General features: G+C 45.2%; 1 protein-coding gene across 8 annotated transcripts in view; it reads right to left on the bottom strand.

Moving 5' to 3' along the window:
• The window catches only part of HHAT (hedgehog acyltransferase), a 365509-nt gene that overhangs the window by 158405 nt on the left and 187106 nt on the right, over window positions 1-19998 (bottom strand). For all 8 annotated transcript variants that reach the window (XM_079945495.1, XM_079945499.1, XM_079945494.1 and 5 more), the window contains one exon: window positions 7092-7127. In XM_079945495.1, the coding sequence (XP_079801621.1) occupies window positions 7092-7127 (36 nt within the window). The remainder of the gene's footprint in view (window positions 1-7091; window positions 7128-19998) is intronic.

The raw sequence follows: 19998 nt of genomic DNA, 5'->3' as shown, positions 1-19998 counted from the left end.
GCCCGGGAGCAACGGTGGCTGCAGTCACCTTCTCTTCAGCACCCTGCCTGCATCCTATGATCTTTCTCCGTGGGGCCGCTTTGGGATCCGGCTTTCTTCACGCACAAGTTCCTCGCTTTTCATTGAAAACACTTTGTTACTGGAACACCACACAGCTCATGAGCTGCTGGTTTCATATTCCACAAGTCGAATGAAAGGAAGCTTTAAAAAGAAGGCTGGGAGGCTGCAGTCCCTGCAAAGGAGAGGCGTGTGCAGTGGCCAGGGACCAAGGGGACTTGGTGGCTCCGATCCAGGTGCCACATCTCTCCTCCCACTGCCACTAAGAGAGGATCAGCAGTGCCTGATCAGGGGCAGAAATGCAGAGGTCAGGCTCCCTCAGGCGGGGGCAGCTTTTTAATCAGCTCATTTACTTTTTATGCCACTATTAAAAAATTATCTACGTAGACAAACAAAAGTTGACTTCCGTGTTACAGTCACACAATAACAAATTCAAAATCCTATGTAACAAATCAGGTATTTGGCCTCTGGGTTATCACCTCTGTGTGTGCTGAAAAATAGATATATATTGGTTTTATCTTCCCTCCTTTTATATTTGTCTATAAAAATATACACAGGGCTTCCCTGGTGGCGCAGTGGCTGAGAGTCCGCCTGCCGATGCAGGGGACACGGGTTCGTGCCCCGGTCCGGGAAGATCCCACATGCCGTGGAGCGGCTGGGCCCGTGAGCCATGGCCGCTGAGCCTGCGTGTCCGGAGCCTGTGCTCCGCAACGGGAGAGACAACAGTGAGAGGTCCGCGTACCGCAAAAAAAAAAAAAAAAAAAAAAAGAAAAAAAATATATATACATAATGGTTTCAAGTATGTATTTAAGTTGTTTCTAAGCTACTAGACTGAATACAGATGCTAATTATCTTCCTGGTTCTTACTCCCAGGACCAAATGCCCACATTCTTCCTCAACATCTCCGTTTCCAGAGCAGCTCAGAGCCTAAACAGGTCTCAACTGTCCTGAGGAGACACAGGAAAGAGAGAGGCTTATCCCCAGCACTCTTCCTTCTCCTTCTCAGGAGGACACCTTTAGCCTGAAATGAATCTCGCTTTTGACTACTAGACTTCTTCTTTTTGTGTGTGTGTGTGGTATGCAGGCCTCTCACTGTTGCGGCCCCTCCCGTTGCGGAGCACGGGCTCCGGACGCGCAGGCTCAGCGGCCATGGCTCACGGGCCCAGCCGCTCCGCGGCACGTGGGATCCTCCCGGACCGGGGCACGAACCTGTGTCCCCTGGATCGTCAGGCGGACTCTCAACCACTGCGCCACCAGGGAAGCCCTTGACTACTAGACTTCTTAAAGATGCAAGGCGGACTCTTTTGAACATGTTGGACATCATACAATCCAAGACATATTTCAAATGACTTCTTTATCAGCACCGTTAACTATAGCAAAAGTGGTGGTGAACTTCAGGGTGCTCAGAATAGAGGTGGAGAAAAACTACCCTGTGATTCATGAAGCTTCTGTTCTGCTGTGGGGCTGGGTTTATGAATGGGTCAGGTAGGTACAGGTTGTCACTAAGGGAAAGCTAAAAACCGTTTTGCTTATTTCAGAATTCAGTGAACCATTAATTCACACATCACTGAAATGTGCTGCCCTCTGACAATTCAAAGACCCTCCAGACCATTGTGGGATCCCAGGATCAACCTCCAGAAGAAGAACAAAAGACACTACAGAAGTGAGCAGCTGGCCCATTCTACCTTCTCTCTCACCAGAACAAAATCACGCTTCAAAAGGGCACAGCTGTGCTGTTTCATGGACACATTAGCATTTGTACAGGATTGAATCTGCACTATACTGAACATTCTCTAGGCAGAATCTGTTTGCTTATGCAAAGGAATTTATCTTCTGATGAGTGTATTAACTCCAGAGAGCTTCTCAAACAGCTTTAGGGCCATGCCTGAGGCTCACTGCCTTTTTCTGTTTGCCTAAGAAGTACCCACGGCATCACCGCCACACTGCACTTCTGCTCCTGACAGGATATCAAAACAGTCTCCCAAGGACAAAAGTAATGGCTCTGATGCACTCACACATGGACTTTAGAATAAAAAGGGAAAGTGATGACCTTTATTGAATAAATTGCTTTTCTTTTTTTGGCAGCGCCATGAGGCTTGTGGGACCTTAGTTCCCCAACCACGGATTGAAACCAGGCCCACGGCAGTGAAAGTACCGAGACTTAACCACTGGACCACCAAGGAATTCCTGCTATTTTTTTTTTTAAGTTAGATTCTTATTTGAAATGGATTAAATAGCTAAATATAAACAATACAGAAAGACGAAAACACAGGTGAATACTTTCCTGTTTTTTACATGCATAAGCGTAGGAGCAATTGTTTAAAAAAAAAAAAACACTGACAAATTTTATCTTTCAGACAACATGTAAGAGGGATGTCTCCAGGTTTTCTTTGAAAAGTCACGAGAGCATCCTGTATTACTTAAACCGATTCCCCAACCTGAGGAACTTAGAAGAGGGCAAGGAGGTAGGTACAAAGCAATTAGAGTATACCTTTCATAAAAGGGGTAGGGCTGGCTACAGTTCTGGGTAAAATGAAATATGCCTCAGTCAGCAAGAATCAAACCGAACATCACTAGTCAATTCTACTTTCTTGCCAAAACTTAACTAAGCTAAATTTAAACAAGCCATCCTGTTATCTAAAATCAAAGCGCTGGTTTCTTCTGTAATCTCTTTTCCTAGATTGGTCACTTTTTTCCTTTTCCTTTTGTAGCATCACATTAAGAATTCCAGCCAATATTCTTCTGAGGCTATTTCTTAAGTGAGTTGTGATTACTGTTTCCTGAAAGTCTTCTCTTTGGTTTCTGTAAGATGCAGAAGGACTGAGCACACTGAGTTTTCCCACAGTCATCATAAAACGCCAATATCAGAAATGCTCACATTTCATTAAACGTGACAGCGCCTTCCGGCCCCATAGCTCAGTGAAGCACTCCAACAACTTAAAAGGAAACATGTCCCTCCCTGCAGTTGCCCAGGCTGAGATCACAGATAGGGCTCTTGCCTTTGTGGAAACTGATGTCATTCCAGAGAAGTCGACATTGCTTCCATCAACGTAAAAGATGCAGCTGATTAATTTCAGGCATGCTGCAGCTTCTTTCCTTCCAAATGCTAAGCATTCAATACAGCGGGACAACCCAGAGTACATGCTAAGAGTTTACTGGAGCCAATAAATGCAGTTAATTAAAAAAAAAAAAAAAACTATGCCAATTCCCTTTTACAAAGGGAAATATATTTTCTTCTGCCGGCTATCACAGAACAAGAAGGGTCCCACAAGTACGACCCCACATTCTTCCAACCTCTAAGGTGCTCTCCAGCGGTATACTTCCAGGAAAGCACCATTGCCCACTGGAGTCACTAAGTCACCATTCACTGCTTTGCTTCTTCGTTCCCCCGGCAATCGTGTGCTGCTTCTCTCCACCCAACTGAAAACACTTTCTCTAAGTCTAAAGGGCACTTAAGACCTTCTGGTGGCTAAATACAAGAGCTCCTCCAATTAAAAAGAAAAAAAAAAATCCCCACTCAAACCACCTTCTCCACCAGCTGCCATGCCTTTCTTTCCTCCCTATCACAGCTTAACTTCTTAAAGGAGTTGTGGTTGCCATTCCCTCACCTCCCACTTTCATTGTGCCCACACCCTTCTTCAACCCCGCTGGCTTCTGGGGTCGACATGCAGATGAAACAGTTCTCACTAAGGTGCCCAAAGATCAACAGGGCTCAGTCCCCACCAGGCATGACCTCCCAAACTGGGAGCAGAAAGGACCCATTTTCTACAGACAGCTGCAAACAAAGGGGTTTGCACCCCATCCTGGGATTACTAAGAGATGGACAACTGACTGCTCCCCCAACCACCTCCCTACCCAACGCCCGGCCCCACCCTATCCCCAAGCTGGCAAGAGGACCGAGGAAGAGACTCCTTCGAGCCCCTAGGTTCCTGGCTTAATGGGGAGTGCTGCTGTATGTTGGGGGAGGGGATGAAGAGACTTCATCCAGAGACTGGGCATGCCTGCAAGAAGGGGAGACTTTTACTCCCACAGTGGATAACAGTGGGCACGTTGATTTGTCCTGCCCCTACCAGAGTAAAAGAAAGGAAAACTGCAGGAAGACAGCAGGGCAGAAAAAAGCCCCAGATCTGCTTGGTTCACAGAACAACCGATTAAGGTGACTAGTTGAGCATCTTACTAGCACGCACCCATAAGGGCCTCCTGCCAGGGCCAGGGCGTCCCAGCATCTGTTCCAGTTACATTAGAGGCACTTAACCCTTCCCTCTGCCTCCTCCGCACCCAACATAGGAAACACGGTTGGAGCCCAGAAGAAGGACAGGGAGGAGGGGTCCCAGAGGCAGACCACCCTCCTCACTTCAAGTTGCTCAAACCACAAGGCTGGCAAGAGATGAGCTCAGGGAAAGCTTTAAATCAAATGTCTATTTTCCTCACCGTGGTATTCCCAGATGTAACCAAGGAAGTGGCACATGGTAGGCTTAATAACTATCTGTTGAATAAATGAACAGCTTCTTCTTAATCCTCACCCTCTGTCCTTTCTGCCTCATTTCATTCATTTACTCATTCAGTCACTTCTACACAATTGTTTTTTTCTTTGTTTGGTTGGGGTTTTTTTTTGTTTTTTAACATCTTTATTGGAGTATAATTGCTTTTCAATGGTGTGTTAGTTTCTGCTTTATAACAAAGTGAGTCAGCTATACATATACATATATTCCCATATCTCCTCCCTCTTGCGTCTCCCTCCCACACTCCCTATCCCACCCCTCCAGGTGGTCACAAAGCACCGAGTTGATCTCCCTGTGCTATGCGGCTGCTTACCACTAGCTATCTATTTTACATTTGGTGGTGTATATATGTCCATGCCACTCTCTCACTTTCTCCCAGCTTACCCTTCCCCCTCCCCATGTCCTCAAGTCCATTCTCTAGTAGGTCTGTGTCTTTATTCCCATCCTGCCCCTAGGTTCTTCATGACCATTTTTTTTTTTTTAGATTCCATATATATGTGTTAGTATACAGTATTTGTTTTTCTCTTTCTGACTTGCTCCACTCTGTATGACAGACTCTAGGTCCATCGACCTCACTACAAATAACTCAATTTCGTTCCTTTTTATGGCTGAGTAATATTCCATTGTATATATGTGCCACATCTTCTTTATCCATTCATCTGTTGATGGACACTTAGGTTGCTTCCATGTCCTGGCTATTGTAAATAGAGCTGCAATGAACATTGTGGTACATGACTTTTTTTGAATTATGGCTTTCTCTGGGTATATGCCCAATAGTGGGATTGCTGGGTCGTATGGTAGTTCTATTTTTTTTTTTAAAGGAACCTCCATACTGTTTTCCATAGTGGCTGTATCAATTTACATTCCCATACACAAATGTTTGCTGAAGGTTGATTCCATCCAGTTTAATTATGGAAAGATGATTGAGGCGTGTTCCCTGCCCTCAAGAAAGTTACTAGAGAAAGTAAGAGAAGTACAAACTTGCAGCTACCACAGTAATTACGTGAACAGTAGCACAGGAGTAATACAAAGTACCAAAGACATTAACTCAAAAAATCCAAACAACTCCCTGAAGTACACCCAGACAGTTTTTCTTATCGGTTTAGGTATAGAATTCTCATGCCTGCCTTTCCCATGACCACTGGCCCTTTAACCCTCCTAACTAAAATACATTTACCCTTGATGTGTCAAGGGTAACTGTTTACACACTGCCTTGTGTGTGTCATATCCTGGAGAAAGCCAGGATAATCCAGATTCCTTGGGTCTGGGGTAGGCCAAGGAGATTTCCAAGCACAGCCTTGCATAAAGACCTAGAGAAAGGACAAGGTATGTATGGCTTTGCTCGGAACACCGCCATATGCAATCTGTCACAGAGGAAATGCTGCTGGTTTAGGATCAAGGTGATGCCAAAGATGTACATGTCCCCTCAGACAGCATCTTAACCACAGGGAGATGGCCATGCATTGTGGAGAACTGAACTACTGTAACATCTACCCAGAAATCACATGTGATTTACAATACTGTTTATTAGTGGACTCAGAATTAATTAGCATTTAGAGCTACATATTTGCAGAAAGTAAATCACTCTACATGATTTCTGGTTTCCTTGTGATCTTAGCTTATAGTCCCTCAGCAACCATTATTGCTCCCCACATATATTTTTGATAGGTATTTTTAATGACCACTTTCCACCATTATTAGAATAATGAATATAACTCAATATAATAAAAAATCTAAAAAGTACAATAAAGTTTATAACAGGAAAAATATTGTGCATATTATTACCAACACTGTTAATCTTCTGGTATATTTCCATTTAACCTCTGTTTGATTTAATAGCTATTTGGAATTAATATGCCCCATAAGCCAACGCTGGTAAAAATCACCAATATACTAGGATATAAACTGCGATCTCTTTCAATGATGAACAAGACTGTATCTTCATGATTGTGAAACAAGTAGTAGATTCAGTTCAAAAAGCTTAAATTCAACGGAGGGAAAATTGGTCAAGAGGGTTGTTTAATGTATGAATGCAAGCTGGCTCTCTTCACTATTCTTTTTTTTATAAATTTATTTATTTACTTTATTATTTATTTTTGGCAGCGTTGGGTCTTCATTGCTGCGCACGGGCTTTCTCTAGTTGCGGCGAGCAGGGGCTACCCGCGGCATGTGGGATCTTCCCGGACCAGGGATCGAACCCATGTCCCCTGCATTGGCAGGCGGATTCTTAACCACTGAGCCACCAGGAAAGTCCTCTCTTCACTATTCTATTTGTTTTTCCAGTAGCCCAATAGTTGGGTAACTATCATTTCAGATACAAATCCCTTTAAAAATAAATTCCTTTGATTGTTTAAAAAGGATATTCTTGTGTGATTCTGGGAGGCACAAAAAACAGAGCTAGTGGTATTTTCTTGTCAAATATATGGTTGCCATTATTTATCAAGATATCTCACAAGGATTTTATTTTCATCTCAGTATTCCATAATAGACACGCTATTCCAATGATACCTAAAATAAAAACGATTGGCTTACCTAACTAAGAAATCATGCAGTCCAACGTCAAAATACCTGTTGAAGGGAGACAAAGACAAGCATATCAATAGAAGATATTCACAGCAGTGGTGGACTTGACCAAAAATATATCATTCACATTTGGAACATGGTGAATACATGGATTACTCCATGACAGTGGTTCTCGAAGCATGACCCCTGGAGCAACCACAGCAGCATTCCCTGGTCAAATTCTCAGTCCCCACCCTCACACACTGATTCAGAAATCCTGGGGATGAGGCCCAGTAATTAGCTTTAACAAGCCCGCCAGATGATTCTGATGCAGAACCGCTGCTTCATGAGAGCAAAAGTATCTCAGCAAGCCTAAACTCTCTCTCTCTCTCTCTCGAAACAGAAGCCAGAAAAGTGAACTTCACCACTTTTCCAAAAGGGGAGTCATTTTATAGCACTAGTTGTCTCTGATGTTCATTTACTCAAAAATAAATGAAATTATGATTTAAAAGCATGAATCCACACTGGCCAGAGGGAAGAAGAGGGGTGGGGGAAGGTGAACTCTGTTCTTCCATCTCCTCCTGGCCATAGTCCCTGGAGCTTTTCGCAGGAGAGAACAACCCCCCCATATCCGGGTCCGCTCTAGCAGGGAAGGGAGAAGGCAGTTCCATGCACTCGCTGGTGAGCCTGCATTGTGCTTGGGCGTCACACAAGCATCCAGAAAACGCTGGGCGGTAGTGGACCCCTTCAGTCACAGCCTCCCTCTGACACCACCAGACTGGCTCAGTCCATATGAGTGGGACGGCCTTGGTTGCCCTAATGAGCACGCTTGTTCCCCTAAACCTCTGCCCGCTTAGCCGGTGTCCTTCTCTCACCTTTGGGTCTGGCCCGAGTCACGATGGTGCCGCCCACCAGGTATAATCACTACTCCTAACACCTGGATGGTGGTGGTTATGTGCCACCCACTGGACTGGCCCCCCCAGTTAGCAAGCAGCCTGGGGCAAGCCCGAGGGACTTCTGTCCCTACAGACAGTGAGCAGTGGACTCAGAAATTCCCCCTAGAGTGGGGTCCAACTGCCCAGGCAGGCCCTGACTGTCCCTAGCATCCGGGTCCACCCTAGCCCTTCCCTGGAACATCTCAGCCTACTTGGCACCCCACCGTCCCTGACATATAGCAGGTGATTATAGATATTAAGATTCCTTGTGGGATACCTTTAAATGACAAGATTCTTTCATGCGCTCAAGCATCTGTTTATAGATTATAGACACAGGGTAGGTGAGAATAAACAAAGCCAAAATACGAGGTACCTCATTTATTATATCACTTACCTGAAATAGTTATATAATTCAGGGAAACTCAAAGTCAAGGTATTGTGCGTAAATTCCATCTACTCATAAGCCTCTGAGCAGAGCTCTAGAGGGAGATATACCTGCAGGGGTAGCTGATTTGTTTCAGCTGATTTTACATTGACCTGGATAAGGTCAATTCCTATACTCATATTTAACACAGATTTTTTAAAAAAAAGAAACAGAAACAGAAATGGTCCCTCCTCTCGACCAAAACCAAGGCTACATTGCTCAGCAACATAAGTAAAACCTTCATATGACAGACAGCAATTGTACGTTTGCCAGAACAGCAATATGGGCGGTAGAAGTATGTATGGATTAAAACAAAGATTTCAGTCTTTTCAATTACACCAGCAACAGACTCTGTTACAGGAATCAGAGGATGAAACAGACATGAAAGGAATCACAGAGACCCTCAGTGTAGAGGTGCGGTAGGGGAAGAAGACCCTCAAGCAATAATGAAAAACCTAATAATATTCATAGAAATTGTTATTCATTTAGCATCTAGAAGGTAGCAACTACTCTGTTCAGTACTCACACACGTACCTGGTTGCCGGCGAGGTAGGTACTGGCATCCCCATTTATCGGTGAAGGAACTAGAGTGCAGAGGCTAAGTAACTAGCACAGAGCTCACAGCTAGGAGAGGGCAGAGCTGGGAGTCAAACTGAGCCCTGAACGCCACGAATTATGTGCTCCTCCCACTAAAAGTACAGGCTCTCACTGCCCCTCATTATTACTAATTGAAAATGGCTGTTGATTTTAAATCAGCGCTCCTTTCCACCTCCACCTGACCTCTGCTTCCCCCTGTTCCGGGCAAGCCCACGGTCTCTGCAGGCGCCACCTACCTCCTCGGGTCTTAGAGTCAGCCAGGCTCTGGAAAGCTGTGTCGATTCTCTGGGCTCCAGCTTCCCCACTGGGAAAAATGGAGACCCCTTACTCGTAGGGAGGTTATGAGAATTAAGTGAGAAAATAGAGATACGGGGCTTAGCACAGCGCTTGGTCCACCACGTGTACTCAATAAACAGTAGTCTCCTTTCCTCCAGTTTTTAAGAGTTGTTTTAATGGCAGCCCCATTCCTAATAACTCAGCAGGAGAAGCAAGACACATTAAAAAGAAGGACATATGGGGCTTCCCTGGTGGCGCAGTGGTTGAGAGTCTGCCTGCCGATCCAGGGGGCACGAGTTCGTGCCCCGGTCCGGGAGGATCCCGCATGCCGCGGAGCGGCTGGGCCCGTGAGCCATGGCTGCTGAGCCTGCGCATCCGGAGCCTGTGCTCTGCAACGGGAGAGGCCACAACAGTGAGAGGCCCACGTACCGCAAAAATAAATAAATAAATAAAAAGAAGGACATAAGTTGTCTTACAATGCAGCCCAGAAAGGGAGGCCATTAATCCAGGGCACGGGCAGGGCCTGAGCCCTGGAGAAGGGGGCAGCGGGGCTGGAACTCTGAGGGGCGAGCACCAAGCTCAGGGCACAGGCAGGCGAGCCGGAGGATCAGTGTCCCACAAAGAGCCTTGAAGCTGAGCGCAGGGGTGAGGGCTGGGGTCACGGGGAGCCTCACCCTGCCTGCCCCGCTCCTGACCAGCATCTCATACTGGCATACCAATACACACCAGTGCACACCCAGCTTCACCTGCAGCTATGGCGGCCCTAAAAGTCAGGGTCTAAATGTACAGAAGTGAGGGGCTGTGACACAGCTTGTGTTTCAGACTGTTTCCTCTCATACACGTGTGACTGGTGGCGGATGGAATTTGAGGCTGGGACAAGCGGAGGACTTTCAGCATCCTTGTGACAGGCAAGCTGTCAAGAGAACAGTATAAAGAAGGGGTCCCCGACCTTTTTGGCACCAAGGACCAGTTTCGTGGAAGACAATTTTCCCACGGACCGGGGAGCAGGTGGGGGGGCAGAACGGTTCAGGCGGTAATGCGAGCGATGGGGAGCGATGGGGAGTGGCTGGCGAAGCTTCGCTCGCTCCCCAGCCGCTCACCTCCTGCTGTGCAGCCAGGCTCCTAACAGGCCGTGGGCTGCTACTGGCCCGAGGCCCGGGGATTGGGGACCCCTGCTATAAAGGGTTAACAATTACCTGGAAACAAGTAGAATGGAGATGGTCGAGGTGAGGGTGGGATGGGGATTTGCATCAGAAAACGTGACAGGAAGAATGTAAGAGGACAAAAACAGAACTATTTCATAGGTAAACATATCTTACTCCTTTACGGCATTAATTCATCTGGTATTCATTCATTCGATAGATATTCCATCTGGGCCTTCTATGGGCCAGGCATTGGTCTAGCCCTGGGGATGCAGTGGAGGGTAACATAACAAGGCACCTACTTCTCATGGCACTCACATTCTAGGTGGAAGAGGTGAACAACAAATAAGCACTTATATACAGAAGATAACGTCAGAGGGCAGAGAATGCACACACAGTGACAGCACAGAGCGACAGGCCATACAGGCACTCTGGGAAGGCTTCTCTGAGGTGGTGACATTTGGGTTGAGATCTGTATGGTCAGAAAGAGCCAGCTATGCAAAGATCAGAGGATCTAGATTTCCAGGCAGTAGGACATCCAGAGAAAGGGCCCAGGTTGGGAAGGAATGGGGCAGGTGAGAGATGGAGAAAGAAGGCCAGCGTGACTGGAGAATGGTGAGCGAGGGGAGACGGGGACAGCAGAGGTTGGGAGAGGGGGGCAGGGACCAGATCTGAAAGGACGCATGCATGATAAGGAGTTTGGGTTTTAATTTAACATTGATAGGAACAGAGGAGTGGTATTTTTTCCTTTATTTAAATTTCATTCTTCCAGCGGTAGAGCTGTGGTATGCTTTGGTTTGCATATTAAAAAGAACACTTTGGGTGTCCTGAAGAGAATGGATGGTAAGAGAAGCCGGAGGGCAGGGAGACCACTTAAACAGCCATTGCAGTCCAGGTGAGAGATGATGGGGGCTCAGCCCCCAGATGGAAATACTGGAAACAAGAGAGGAGAGACAGGGACGGATTCCAACAGGATTTTGTGTGGAGTCAAAAAGACTTGTTGACACACTCATGCAGGGTGGAGCAAATAAAGGGAAACATAACCTGCAAAATAGGTGCGAGTGCCTCTTATCACTCAATTTCAAACCAAGCAGCCTCAAAGTCTTGGCTTCTTAGGGAATTACCACCTCAATAACGCTTGGTGACCCACATGCAGATTAAGGGAATGAGAATGGCCTGGTGATTACTTACACTTAAAAATGGCCCACCTGTTGGGAGAGCTATAAGTCATAGCAATATTTTTTTCTTTTTTTGTTGTATTAATGTATTGTGGTGAAGTATACATCACATAAAATGTACCATTTTAACCATTTTAAAGTGTATAGTTCAGTGGCGTTAAGTACATTCACATTGTTGTAAAACTATCGCCACCATCCATCTCCAGAACTTCATCTTCCTCAAGTGGCACCCTGGGTTTCCTCTATACAATGGAAAAGCTGATTTGGGCTCCTTCCAAAGGGTTCGGGGTGGGGTCTCACCTGTGGGGCTTTGTCTTTAATTTCAAAACACAAGCAAACCAGTGAACTCTAGAAATATGTTCTCCTTGGTTTTCCTGGATAGATGGAAAAGGTGCCTTAAGGGAGCTAGAGTAGGAAGAGAATACTATTTTTGATTTTAGATTTGTATGCCAGGCACTGCTAGGCAATCTGTGTATTCTTTCTTTTAATCCTCGCAACCACCCTGCAAAATAGGCCCCTGTTTCATAACGCTGCATGGCCTTATCCCCAGCCACCTAGCTGGCAAATTGCTGAGTCAAGACCTAGCTCAGAGCACCAGATGCCAAAGTCTGTGTTTTTCCCTTCATGCATTTAGCTACTGACCCATTTAACAAATATTTACCTTGTGCCTACAATGTGCCAGGTGGTGGGGATTCAGTAATGCATGGCACATAACCCCCCAGCTTCAAGGAGAGCAGAGCCTAGTAAAGAGGTGGGAAAGTCAATAATAATTCAATACAGTGCCATCGATATCAAACACTGTCTCCCTCGGTGAACTGCAAACTCCTTAAGGGCAAGAACCAAAGGCAGTCACCAAGTAGATTCTCAGTAAGTATCTATTGGGTGAATCTGAGACAGGTTGGGACCTGGGACCCGGGACTCTTTGCTGCAACGCTTGTACCTGGACAAACGTCTCCTTGAGCAACAGAATACAAAGAAACTATAAGGGACTAAAAATACATGCATGCATGCACACAGCTGGGGCAAATTATGAACAAGATACAAAAAGGCCAAAACCCAACGGCCACTTCTGAGGTGCATGGAGCAAAAGCAGGGCACTGCGCACCATCCCCTCCCCCCAACACACTCACAGAGCACCACAAGGGGTCACCCAAGCCACTCCTCCAGCCCAACCCACCGGTCCGCCCCAACCCTGACCCCATTTAAGGGACCAGCTGGCTCCTCCTCAGGCGCGAGCAAGGGAACCCGTTACTTGTGTTCGCCCCCTCATGCTGCAGCAGGAGTCCCAATAAAGCCCTGCCTGAATTTCTCGTCTGGCCTCTTATCAATTTCTATTGATTAAAGAGTCCAAGAACCCAGATGGGTAACAAATCAACGTGTGACTGATGTGCTGTCAGAAGGCACCGACGCCCCCGCCTGCTCTGGCACTTAGCATAGTACGCTGCAGATAGCAGATGCTCAAACGTAATCATTTAACACATCCGTTACTATATGTAAATACATAACATTAATACCCACAGATAGAAATGGGGCTTCTCTCCTGAAATAAGATACCTACCAAACTAGAGCACCATTATTCTGATCACCTTTTAAGAAAGGAATCTCTCACGGCTACCAGCTCACAGTAAACCAAGATATCCTTATGAGGAGACATAAGCAGCAGCGGTCCTGTGCATATTATTCCTGGTTCCTTAAGGAAAATAAAGATGGGAAATCTTCTGTGTGCATGTGTGACATGGACATTTTTGTTGTCTGAACATCACCTGATAGCAGCAACAGTTCGACAGAGGAGAGGGAAATGTGGAACAAGCTGCAGTATCCTAACAAGGCAGTGAATTTCCCATCACAAGACGAGTTCAAGCATGGGTTAAAAGGGTGTTTAGAGGAGACTGAACCATCAGACAGAAAACCAGAATGGATGAACTTAAAGCTGCCACCTAGCCTCAGGCTTCCGACTCCCTGTTTCAGTCACTTTCAGGAAGCATCTCTAAGTATGAAGCCTCACTTCCATAGCAGTAGCTCGTGTCCGATAACCATGAGCAAATTAGTAGACTGTGCCTGGGCTAATGCTTCCATTGCAACCCTGACGGTTTATTTATTACAATTCTGACTGCTGTTCCTGTTGGGGCCTCACAGTGCATCAAAATTAGGGTCGTACCACCTGCCAGAGTGGTGTGCACTTACAGTTACTCACAGAGCACAGAGAACCCCCTCTGAGAAAAGGAAGGGTCAGGCCAACACAGCATGTCCATGGCAGAACTCAGACCAGAGCCCACACTTAGATCCAGGATCTGTTCTGCTCTGCCAGGCTGCCTGCCTTTTGGGGTCCTGGTCCTCTCTCCCAGGCTGATCTTGGCTGGTTGGGAGCTAGGGTTTAAAAAAAAAAAAAAAAGCAATGAACTGTGGCCAGAAGCTGCAAATCTCATATAATCAGTGAGGTATGGTTTAGAACAGCGGTCCCCAACCTTTTTGGCACCAGGGACCGGTTTTGTGGAAGACAATTTTTCCACGGACCGGGGCTGGGGTGGGGGATGGTTTCAGGATGATTCGAGCACATTACATTTACTGTGCACTTTACTTCTATTGTTATTACCTTGTAATATATAATGAAATAATTACACAACTCACCATAATGCAGAATCAGTGGGAGCCCTGAGTTCGTTGTCACTTGCCACTCACTGATAGGGTTTTGTCTTGTTTTTTTGTTTTGTTTTGTTTTTGTTTTTGCGGTATGCGGGCCTCTCACTGTTGTGGCCTCTCCCGTCGCGGAGCACAGGCTCCGGACGCGCAGGTCCAGCGGCCATGGCTCACGGGCCCAGGCGCTCCGCGGCATGTGGGATCCACCCGGACCGGAGCACGAACCCGTGTCCCCTGCATCGGCAGGCGGACTCTCAACCACTGCGCCACCAGGGAAGCCCACTGATAGGGTTTTGATATGAGTCTGCAAGCAACTGATTTATTATGGTCTCTGTGCAGTCAAACCTCTCTGCTGATGATAATCTGTATTTGCAGCCGTTCCCCAGTGCTAGCATCACCGCCTCAGCTCCCCCTCAGATCATCAGGCATTAGATTCTCATAAGGAACCTAGATCCCTCGCATGCGCAGTTCACAGTAGGGTTCACGCTCCTATGAGAATCTAATGCCGCCGCTGATCTGACAGGAGGCGGAGCTCAGGCGGTGATGTGAGTGATGGGGAGCGGCTGTAAATACAGATGAAGCTTCACTCACTTACCCGCTGCTCACCTCCTGCCGTGAGGCCCGGTTCCTAACAGGCCACAGACCGGTAGTGGTCTATGGCCCAGGGGTTGGGGACCCCTGGTTTAGAACCACTGTTGTTATGGCCACTTAGCATGACACACGTGGGGCAGTATTTGGTGAGGTACCATATTCAGATCTCAATCCTTGCCTCGCCTTCTTCAATGTACAATCCTCACAGTTTTTCATCTCCAGACCTGTTTATCCCACGAGTGGGCTGCCAAAGTTTAGCTCTCACATTCCTACCTGGGAAGTTTGAAGACTGACTTAGAGGGCTGGAGGTCAAAACGAAATCAAATCACTAGGAGAATAAAGTTTACACCCAGACTCAAGAAGTCCTGATTAGTTCTGGTTGGGCTACCTAACTTAATTTCAAAGAGTGAAAAAGACCTTAAAGTTTATCGGCTCTAACCTCCTCACTTGGCAGTTTAGGAAAGAAAGGATAAGGAAGATGAAATAATTTGAAACACAACGAGCAGCAGAGCTGAGGCTTAACAGTCCAGGTCCCCTAGACCCCAGTTCTAATTTATTCAAAGTGTCACAATAGCGCCCTCCTCTCGGCCTCAATCAGCGTCTTTATTTTCTGAGAATGCTCAGGACATAATATTGTTACTTAGAACAGGCTTCCTGTTGACATCATATAATAACCGACATCAGGTCACACCATCTCCATCACCACCTGTAAATGTCCGTGTATAGAGTCTGCAGCGTGCCATTCCCTCACTTTCTTATGCTTTTCCACAGTCTGGTCCAGTCTGGATCTAACCTGCCTATCAATTTGAGATTAGAGCCTGCACAGTCACGAACAGAAAGTGATGTGGGGAAAACAGGGAAAAGTGAAAGTGAAGTTAGGCCAGTCAGATCCCAGTTGGCAGCCAAAACATGTTTGGTGAAATACAGTTTGACAGGAAGGTAGAAAATGAGAATTGTAGCCCTGGGAGGACAAATTTTCAAAAACAAACATAGTGAAAGCTAGTGCCAGGTTTTCACATGACAGCTCTTCACTTCATCAGACAAGTGTGTCTGCCATCAGATTATCAGGGAGCAAATTCTGAGAAAATAATCCCAAAGCCTAGAGATCTGGACATCTCATACTGTCGGAGAAAGACAAGAAGAGAAGGCACAGTGCCAGGCATAAGTGGCTCGGGAGTGAAGAGCTATCCTAAACTACAGTGGAAACCACATCCCATGTTTCCTTATGTGGAATTAGAAATTCAAGGTCTGCTCTCTGGCTCTCCCACTTCATAGTATTTGATCTCAGGCAAAAAAATAAATCATCCTTGCATGTCTCAGTTTCCTTCACTGTGGCATGGAGATGATGATACCTACAGTGCCAGAAAGGAATAAATGTAGTGGGTACAAGTGCATTCTACAAATGTTCGAGATTATTTTCTCTCCTCCTCAGTCTTTATTATGTTCCTAAAAACTCTTCTCCAAACTGCACTAGTGCTACTTATATTCATTCATTTATCCCACAAATATTTATGGAGCCCCTTCCAAATGTCATGCACTGCAATAGATGCTTAGAATACAACAGTGAACAAGAAAGCTAAGTTCCTACGCTTGTGTACATTCTAGACACAGGTCCTTTATCCAATGTGTGACTTGAAATATATTCTCGCAGTCTGTAGCTTGTCTTTTTATTTTCTTAAAATTGTCTTTTGAAGTGCAAAAATTTTGAATTTTTAAATGTCCAACTTATCAACTTTTCTTTTATGGATCATGCTTTCAGTGTCATGGCTAAGACATCTTCGCCTAACCCACAGTCTTGAAGATATTTCTCCTATGTTTTCTTCTAAAAGCTTTAAGTTTTGCTCTTATATTTAAGTCGCTAAGCTATTTGAAGTTAACTTTTGTGCATGGTGATCTAAGTTCATCTTGCTTTTCATTTCTTCACGTAAAACTATCCACTAGACATACTGGCCAACATGAAAGGTCACTGGCAGCTTGGACCAGTGCAGTCTCACTGAGTGGCTGAAATGGAAGCCAGGCCAGAGTGAAGAGTGAATGAGAAGGAGAGGAAGCAGGGACAGTGGGTATAAATAACTCCCAGGTTGGGTATACAGTGTGGTCCTAAAGGGGAGAAGGGAGGGTCGTAGCTTCAGAAGGATGAGAGGTGTTTTTTTTTGTTCATCTAGGGGGAAATTTTCCATTGTGCCAAGGGATGGGTGCAGAAGCCAGCAGAATTAGTAGAGGGAGGTCTTTTAACAGAGTATGAGACAAAGTTATCCGTTGAGAGAAAAATGGATAAGAGTTACGTGGTAGACATTTGCTGCTTCTGTTTGCTTGCTTGTTTATTTTGGGGGAAGTCTGACATCCTTCTGGGGACCTCCCTCTCACCCACTGTGTCCAGTTCTAGCGAGACAGTCAGTTCCTGTTTCTGCCTTCCTGAGGAGGATAGGAAAGGCACCGAGGCTAAGCCAATGGGATTCTTGTTCTCAGGATTATATTTCAAATGTAGAGATAGCAAGGAAGAAAAAAAAAAGAATTAAGGCTGATCCACCCCAGATGTTGCACTTTGATATGTCCATAACACTTTTCTGATGTGGCTACAACAAATTCTACTAAAGAAGCAATTCTCTGCTTCTTTGTTCTATTCTATTCCTAATGCACAAGTCCTTGTCCATTAAAATCATAGTAATGTCTCAATAGAGTTTTACATTTACAAAGCACTATCACAAACGTTCTTAACAAAACTGTAAGGAAAATTAGGGCGCGTATATTATGCCCATTTGCTAGCTAAGGAAGCCAATGCAGGGTGCCTAACAGGGACTGGCCCACAGGCTCAATAAATATGTGAATGAATGAATAAATGCGTGAATGAAGGTTAAATGATTTGCCTACAATCATATAGTTAATAAGGAACCCAACTTCAACTTGAACTCAGATCTCCTCATTAAAAATTCAGGGCTTTAGGACATGGAAGCAACGTAAGTGCCCATCAACAGATGAATGGATAAAGAAGATGTGGCACATATATACAATGGAATATTACTCGGCCATAAAAAGGAACGAAACTGAGATATTTGTAGTGAGGTGGATGGACCTAGAGACTGTCATACAGAGTGAAGTAAGTCAGAAGAAAAAAACAAATACCGTATGCTAACACATATATAATGGAATCTAAAAAAAAAAAGAAAGAAAGAAAATGGTCAGAAAAACCTAGGGGCAAGATGGGAAAAAAAAAATTCAGGGCTTTTAAAGTGACATATATTATAAATCAAATGAGATATGCTTATCAAAAGATTGTGTTTGTAATTTCTGGACTAGGAAAGATTTTTTTTTATTATTCTTAAGAAGAATACACTGGGTTTGGATGCCTGAAACATAGTAATAGGGGATATTAATTGCTGAGGTAGGACTATGGTAGAGGGGGTCCCCTCACATTAATAAAATTAAAGCACCTACTGATGGGATGGACAGGGTCTTGTAAAAAATCAAACAAACCGGGCTTCCCTGGTGGCGCAGTGGTTGAGAGTCCGCCTGCCGAGGCAGGGGACACGGGTTCGTGCCCTGGTCCGGGAGGATCCCACATGCCGCGGAGCGGCTGGGCCCGTGAGTCATGGCCGCTGAGCCTGCGCGTCCGGAGCCTGTGCTCCGCAAAGGGAGAGGCCACAACAGTGAGAGGCCCACGTACCACAAAAAAAAAAAAAAAAAAAAAATCAAACAAACCAAAAGACCCCCCAAAAAACAAACACAGTGTCCAGCTGCTCACAAAACAGGTATTTACATTATAACAGCAGGGGAGGCATTCAGTAACGGCTTCCCAGAGGAGGTAATGTTCTAGCTGGGGTTTGTAGGATAAATAGAAGTTGGCCCATCTAGGGTGGGAACTGCCATCTAGGCAGCATGTCAATTCCACGGTGCTTAGGCTCCTCCCCCTGGAAGCCAGTTACTAGGACCCCCACAGAATATCACCTATGGGCTGGAATCTAAAATATTGCTGAGTAGGAGGAGGGCTGGCTCCAGAGCCATAGGAGATGGTGATAGATGTACTCTTCTCTCTCCCAAGCAGCACTTGCAGTGATGATGCCCAGAAGGCAACCAGAAGCAACAAGATAAAAGGAGAGAAAACATACCCCCATGGAATTGCTGATGCGGCCCTGCTGATCTTTGTGCCCAGGTTGCCCTTGACAACCTGACTACCGAATTATCTCCAAATAGAAAATGAGAACATCTGATCTTCACCTTTCATTCCCCCATCAGGGAAGATATATAGAGACATGGGCCTCAGCTTCTGTTTATAAAGTAAACTGGACCCAAGATACTCAGTGTTTCGGGAACCTCGACAAAGTAGGTCAGGCCTCAGAAGGTTGGGATTGGGAACTAGGCAATTAAACAAGTCAATACTTATCCCCCAAATGCCACCAAAACACAGGAATTCAACACAGAGCAAATGTTAACACGGTCTTAAAAGTTGAAAAGTCTTCCCTGTACATGTATATTTACAATCAGTCATCTGATTAAAATCCTGTTCCACCATACAGCATTTCTCTCGTGCATACAACATTACCATGAGTGATCCCTCATGCCATGTGCCTCATGAAGCCGTTCATTATGGTCTGAAGAATTGCATCACATGATCATCAATGATCCAGTTTCACTCCTTGGGACAGTCAAACATTTGGTTCTGCCACTATTAATAATCTAAGGCCAATAGGTTTGAAAAGACAGAAATAAGACTCAAGTATGTTTAACTGGGGTGAGGGACACAGGTTCTTCCTCTTTTTTTATACTGAAACAAAAGATTCATTATCATAATTGGAATTTCAAAAAAAATGAAATATATATATTATATATATCATTATATATAAAAATGATACTTGATAATACATTTTATAAATAAATTTGATATTAGTGTCAATTCTCACTAATTTGTACCCTTTCCCTCTTCAGTTTTATTTTCATACTAATTATATATGGGAGCCTTGATAAGAATGCCCCTTTGCTATTTATTCCCTACTTGACTGTCCAAGATGTAAGCAGAGTTCCAGGGTTTTAAAACAATGGGTCTCCAAGTCTTTGCGGCCTCTGCTATGCTAATTACTAGCAAAATTTCTTAGTCTCTCCTTAGGCATCTCTTTTACCTAGATGGCTCCAGCTAATCAAGGTGAATATGACTATCTTTCC

The sequence above is a fragment of the Stenella coeruleoalba genome, assembly GCF_951394435.1.
Source record: "Stenella coeruleoalba genome assembly, chromosome: 1".
Taxonomy (NCBI): Eukaryota; Metazoa; Chordata; class Mammalia; order Artiodactyla; family Delphinidae; genus Stenella; species Stenella coeruleoalba.
Note: the sequence above shows the minus strand (reverse complement) of the source record. Positions and strands in the feature narration are given on the sequence as shown.